This window comes from Mus pahari, chromosome 20 (genome assembly GCF_900095145.1).
Source record: "Mus pahari chromosome 20, PAHARI_EIJ_v1.1, whole genome shotgun sequence".
NCBI lineage: Eukaryota > Metazoa > Chordata > Mammalia > Rodentia > Muridae > Mus > Mus pahari.
The window spans coordinates 45,616,845-45,623,529 of NC_034609.1; the positions used below are offsets into that span (position 1 = coordinate 45,616,845).

A 6,685-nucleotide genomic window follows, 5' to 3' on the forward strand; every position below is an offset into this window, starting at 1 on the left:
TTTTTGGTTGGTTTTTCGAGACAGGGTTTCTCTGTGTAGCCCTGGCTGTCCTGGAACTCACTTTGTAGACCAGGCTAGTCTGGAACTCAGAAATCCGCCTGCCTCTGCTTCCCAAGTGCTGGGACTAAAGGCGTGCGCCACCACTGCCTGGCGTGGTTGTGTCTCAAATGAACAAACAAGCAAACGCTGGAGAAGTGGCTGGGTTGGTGGGGTGCTTGCCTAGCATGCATGAAGTCTTCAGTGCAACCCCCAGGGCTGCATACACTGGACACGGTGTGCTCGCATGTAATCTCAGCACTCGGGAGGTGGAGGCAGGAAGACCGTGAGTTCAAGGTTAGCCTTGCTTACACAGTATGCTCCAGGAGTGACTGGGATACACGAGACCCGGAATCCTAGCGCTCAGGCGATGACCGTAGGAGGGTCCGGAGTTCAGAGTCATCCTCTGCTACTTAGTGAATCTGAGACCAGACTGAAACCCTGCCTCAAAACAAACAGGCAAGCAAATAAAAGCTAGGAGCCCTGTTGTAAGTTTAGGGAGATTCGTGATACACCAAGTGTAAGAAACATCTGAAGAGGCTGGCGAGATGGCTCAGCGGGTAAGAGCACTGATTGCTCTTCTGAAGGTCCTGAGTTCAAATCCCAGCAACCACATGGTGGCTCACAACCACCCATAATGAGAACTGATACCCTCTTCTGGAGTGTCTGAAGACAGCTACAGTGCACTCATATACATAAAGTAAGTAAATTTATTAAGGGGGGGGGCTGGAGAGATGGCTCAGTGTTTAAGAGCACTGGCTATTCTTCCAAACGATTGTATTTTAGCTAGGTGTGGCCATGTCTGTCATCCTGACACCCTTGAGGCTAAGACAAAAGGATCACAGATTTCAGTTCCACACTCTGTTTCCAACAATAAGCAAAAAACAAAAACAAAATCTTTTTTTTCTTTCTATCCTAGAAGTTTGCATTAAATTTTACTCAGATTTACCAAATATGTTTTAGCAAGGATTTTTCAAAGGTATAGTGAGGCGTCATTGCTGCTTTTCAAATAGAAGACGTGCAGAGTCAAGTTCTTCTCTTTCCTGTCCTGATATTTGAAAATTAATTCTCCCTGATCTTTAAGGCTACTTATCGCAAGATTCTTCGCGGCCGTGGGTGGACCTCGGGAAGCCCCATTTTGCTTTTGCTCCCTAACTTGTTTCTCGTCTGGTGATTTCTGTTTTCTCTCTCAAGCACCCTGGATTCGGTTTCCCTCTCGATAGGGCAGCATCCCCTAGCCACCTCTGCACAGAGGCCCGGTAGCTGAAACGCAGCAGGATCTTGCCAGCAGAGATGTATTCTTTTCTCAGCATCCAATTAACACTGCACCATCTCCTGGCGTCCACGATTGGTCTGGGAACTCTAGCCTTTTTCTCTCTTTGTCTAATTTCACTTCAGTGGGCCCAAGGAGGGATTTGTTTCCATTCGTTCTGGAAAAAAATAAAGACTTCTTTTTCTCTTCAGCCTAAAGTCTCCTCATCTCTGGGCAGTGCTGGCGAAACCTCCAGGCCCTCCCCCACCCTGGGGAACTCGGCGCCTCACGTGGTCGCCCTTCTTGTACAATGTATGACACAACTTCTGTGTAGAAAGCTCCGCGTCTGTGTGGTTCCTCTTGGCTCCCTTCTGTTTCCTTCTTCAGAGTGGTACATCTGCCATGTATCCACTACCACCAAGAGCTGATCGGTGTGTGTCTGCAGAATTCCCTTTCTCAGTTCCAGTTGGCCACTTATCTCCTTTGCCATTCATGTGTCCCCCCCTTTCCAGTGGGACCAGCACCTCTGCCCTGTGGGTGCCGACTCCTCCAGGGTTCACTTCCTCAAACGATGAGTGTGACCTCATGCCAATAGGGTGTGTATCCCACAGCCGCCCATGGACCTACATGAGGTCTCTAGTTTCTGCATCTGTGGGTGGAGGCAGCCTCACCCCTACACCCTCCTCAGGCCCGGGTCTCAGGCTTTGGCTGTTCGTGATCTTTTCCGCCTGACCCCCTGGCAGCAACAGCTCTTGGCAGCTGGAGGGATTGACGCTCTTATGACAATCTTGCTAGGGTGGTGTCTCCTGCCTTCTTCAGTACAAAGACCCTGGAGAAGCTTCAGGAAAAGCTTCCATACTGTCCTGGACATCCCCGGACTTCAAGTCCCTCTCCCACCCTTTAAATAGTATCGCTGTTTTGCTATGCTCGGCTTGAAGCTCGGCTACATATTAACCTTCCTGTTTTGCTGGTCAGCGTTAAGGGTGCACTCTGCAGGAGGGAAGGGTGCTTCGTCACACATTCACTCGGCCTGCTACCCATAGTCCTTAGGGTGTCATGTCCTCACTGTGAACTTCTGCTACGCTGCCCACCATGAGTGGGAGGGGTCATTCTTTACCCACCAGGGAGACCCACGGACTCATTCTCCAGCCCATGGCTTGCGGAAGTGATACACTGTATGTGAGGGTTCCATCCCAGGGAAGCTGGCTATCTGAGGTTCATATCTCAACAGGTAGCATCTGAGTCAAGACTGGAAGGGAGGCATCAGCTGTGACCGCAGCCGATTGTGCAAAGGCACCTGTGCACATTCAAGAAACTCAGAGACAGAGAAGGAGCTGCCTAGCAAGGAAGGCAGGAAGGGCCCAGGAGGCAAGGGGGGGGACTCGGCAGTCAGAACCGTCAGAACCAGGCTTTCATCCTGAGATGAAAGGGTGATGGGGCCAGAACAGATGGAATTTTCTGTGATTTAAAAAACAAAACAAAACAGGGGGCTGGAGAGATGGCTCAGGGGTTAAGAGCGAGTGCTGCTCTTGCAGGGACCTGAGTGTGGTTCTCAGCACCCCCATCAGGCAGTTCGGAACCACCTGTATGTAACCCCAGCTCCAGGGAATCCGATACCACACACACACACACACACACACACACACACACACACACGATCTGAAAAAAATAAAATGTTAAAAAAAAACAAAAAGAAAGAAAATACGGGTCTGTTGATTGGACCTAGACAGTTGAGAACCTTCCCAGGACGGTTATACTTTCCTGTAAAAAGAAAAGTCACACTCGGTGGAGAAAGTAAGTGGCCCCAGCCAGCGACTTCTTAGCACAGGAGACTGTGTCAGCCTGGACACTCTGAACAATTAGCTGAGGCAGGACATAGCGCCCTAGCACACAGGAGGACAAGAGACATTGGGTGGCTCAGCATGGACAGTGCTCACCAGGTCTTCACACCCTAGGTGTGTCTGGCACCCCCACTTCCTGGAGGGAACTTTTGAAACTGTCGGTAGTGTTCACAGTTCAAACCACCACTGGCAGGAGGCCGGGAAGGGGAAAGAAAGGAGACTGCGGGTGGGGGAGGGGTGCCATTCTCAAAAGGTTGGGGTTTCAAGGCCTCCCACCCGAGCTTCCAGCGTGGGCTGGGGAGATTTCTCTATCACCTCTCCTATGCTGCGTTATTCCTGGGTGAGTGGAGGTGGGTCTGGGCCATCCTCCCTGTCTTTGCAGGTCTTTCCTGGCTACCTTCGGCTTTGAGGCAGGCCTGATGCTCCTGGTCTGGTCTATTGGGTTTCTTTCCTGATACAATTTAGCCCAAGGGTCCCACTGCCCCTTGGCAAACCTCCCAGACAATCTGAACTGTTCAAGCCACCACGGCCAGTGTCAACCGGACTAAAGGCTAGTGTCCCGCATCTTAACTCGGCAGGACATCAGGGCTAAGATCACTCTGAGTGGTGTCCAGACTCTTGTGAAATAGTTTCTGCGCACACTCCACTTGTGGGATGGAGCCGATTGTTCCTCTAGGATGAGCTTAGCTTCTATCCCAGGCCCCTCCGGGAGAAGCTGGAGCCCTAGTGACCCCAAGGCCAGAGTCCCAGCTCCTGGCCAAGTGGGCTGTGCGCAGAAGAGGGTCTTCCGGGGGTTTTCCTAACCAGGCGGGAAAACACCGAGTGAATGCCTCTTCCCAGCTGTAAGCAACTTCCTCCTCTGAGGTCCCAGCACGGACCCAACAGGGTGCAGGGCGGGGTCGCTTCTAGAACAGGCGGCGAGCATGGCCTGCAGCGGCCACCACCCGTCCTGAGCCCCGAGGCCCGGGTAGGTCGCTCCCAGGCTCCGCGCTTGGAGGTCTACAGAACCAGCCCGAGCCCTGCTTCCCCCGCGGTGCCCCACGGGTCCTGAGCAACCCCTCCTCCACCCGCAGCCCACCTCACTCACTCAGGCCAGACGCCAGCGCCTGTTCGTTGGCCCACATGGCCCACTCGATCTGCCCCATGGCGAGGACCCTGCGCACAACTCAGCTGCCCGGTCCAACTCTGCAGCCCACTCCGCAAGTCCTCGCTGATCGGCCCGCCCCCTGCTCAGGCCCCGCCCTTTCAGGCAGTGCCCCAGAGGCCTCCTCTGCACCTTCCCTTTGAGCCTTGGTGGGTGAGACAGTCTCCCCAGCTGGAATGTACCAGGGCCACTTGTGACTGCTTGTGACCGTACCCCCAGGACCAGAGGAGTAAGTCACTTCATCCACCTGCTCCTATAGTTATCAGATAAATAAAAGGGGATGAGGTTACTTCCGACCCACGGTGAGCTGGGGCAGGTGTGTGTGTGTGTGTGTCCTGGGTCACATGACTAAGGGGTGGGGGCGGGGGACCATAGTGTGCAAGGCTGGGAAAACCCAGAAAGCAGGGGAGAGAACCCCGGAAAACCCGTTGTTCTGTTGTCTCTTTCCTCTTGCCTAGACCAGCTCTAGCAGCTGTCACATGTATGTTAGGGTATGGCTTAGGGTGGTCACAAGGTGGCAGGAGACTCACGGGGTGGGGATGCGGGGGTGGGACGCGGGGCAGGGTGGGTACAGGGGCTGGCTTGTGGGCAGTGGGAAGTGTTCCTGGCAGGCCCCACTTCAGGCCCCACCTCTCCACTACATAGGGAAACAAGACTGAATGAACTCAATGGCCGGTAGGGCCCAGCAGATCAGTAACTGAACTGTAGACCAGAGACCCTAGCACGCCCGGCTGAAGAGCTTGTTTAGGAAGAAGAAAGCATGGTCCACACAGGCAGGCGACAACAGCACACTTTATTCCTGCGGTCCTCAGGTTCACTGACTGCACCTTCACGAGGCACCCACACCCACAATGAACCCTACCTGTGGGCTTGACAGCCCCTACCCTCACCAGGAGGCTTTATAAAGAAACTGTGGCCTGAGTCTCAGCAGAGAGGCACTGCTGTCTGAGCCATCACGCTTAGATGGTTACTGAGGCCCTCAGAGCATCTTCGGTGGGAAAGACACTGACTCCCCATCCCTAATGAGCTCCTGTCTGGAGTGCAGGAAGGTCCATCGAGTGGGTCAGCTAGCCCTTCAGAAACCAGCGGGGAACTGGAGGCACTTGAAAGGGGTCCCCCTGATCGCCCAGATGGCTGCTCATCACACTCAGTATAATCATGAAGCAACCCTTCAGGTGTGGCCGACCAGCACGCCAGTTCCCAAGTTCCAGTGAGCAACCCCTTTCTCCAAGTGGCACTGAACATGGAAGAGGTCAAAGGTCCCGTGGTGGCAGTCCGTCTGGGCCTAGCAGATGATCATGAGTGTTGTCTAGGACTTGAGGTCCTGGTCCGACCTGGGGGAGAAAAATCAGTGTCCAGTCATAGGTCATGGCAGTAGCCGCTGCTCCAGAGTCTTTACAGGCTAGAGACGCTAAGGCAGGGTTAGAGTGGGGGTGAGACAGGTCCCGACGTGGTAAGTCCACACCAGCTTGTGCAGGCTGAGCCTCTTGAGCTGCCCGGTGCCCCTTACCCTGGCTGGGCTAGATCGTGGGGATCTTAGTGACCCTCATCACGTGTAAGAGGCGGGGACTCAGAGCATGCCTCTTTGGGCAGGATCAGGAGACACGGGGATGCTGGCCTGCTTGTGGTGGGGTACATCCTGAGGTCAGAGTCCTAGGGACCCCAATATCTACCTCTGCTGGCAAGTGACTGCTTTTTATCGTCTTTCTGTCCTGAGTACCTAACCCTCACATACCGTCCCCGCTCTCCTCTACGTGCGAGTTGTCCCTAAATGATCGCTGAGGGGAAATGAGTAAACCAGACAGCGTCCGATGACTACTTCCATGCCACGGCTGATGTGGGCTTCTGTCTCTGGCCTGAGACACAGTGGGGGAGGCTTGGGCCCTCCCTCCGGCAGGTAAGGGAGTGCCTGCCGTGTGTACTGGCCTCACCTGAGTGGCAATGATGTACTGGACCCCACCAGGGCTGGGCTCCACCGCCAGTGCAGCCTTCAGCTCATCAGAGAGAAGAACAGGCGCCACCTGCAGCCCCTTTAGGAACCTAGGGGAAGAAGGCAGAAGGCGTGGTCATGAGGTTGTGAGTGGAAGGCCCAGAAGGGCAGCTCCTCAGACCTGGAGGGCTGGGGATGGCACGGGCGAGGAGCACAGGGAGCACGGGCGAGGAGGGAGTTTGTTTGTTTGTTTGTTTGTTTGCTTAGGGATGATGAGAACATCGTGGATTTGAGTTGCTACGTGGCTCACACATTCAGACCAGTCCCAGAAGATAGGCCTGTGCCAGGAAGAGACAAGAAACCACACACTCGCCCGGCAATGGTGCCACATGCCTTTAATCCCAGCACTTGGGAGGCAGAGGCAGGCGGATTTCTGAGTTCGAGGCCAGCCTGGTCTACAGAGTGAGTTCCAGGACAGCCAG

The 6,685-nt window shown here is 54.4% G+C and overlaps 2 protein-coding genes across 2 annotated transcripts in view; both read right to left on the minus strand.

Moving 5' to 3' along the window:
- LOC110337603 (cytochrome b-245 light chain) overlaps positions 1-4,347 on the minus strand; it is an 8,924-nt gene extending 4,577 nt beyond the window's left edge. Inside the window, exon 1 of the mRNA XM_021220602.2 lies at positions 4,217-4,347. Coding sequence (XP_021076261.1) covers positions 4,217-4,274 — 58 coding nt within the window. The 5' untranslated portion in view covers positions 4,275-4,347. The remainder of the gene's footprint in view (positions 1-4,216) is intronic.
- A 706-nt stretch (positions 4,348-5,053) lies between these two features.
- Positions 5,054-6,685, minus strand: part of Mvd (mevalonate diphosphate decarboxylase) — a 10,243-nt gene continuing 8,611 nt past the window's right edge. The window contains exons 8-9 of the mRNA XM_021220594.2: positions 6,205-6,313; positions 5,054-5,607 (exon numbers count right to left, since the gene is read on the minus strand). Of these exons, the coding sequence (XP_021076253.1) occupies positions 5,527-5,607; positions 6,205-6,313 (190 nt within the window). The 3' untranslated portion in view covers positions 5,054-5,526. The remainder of the gene's footprint in view (positions 5,608-6,204; positions 6,314-6,685) is intronic.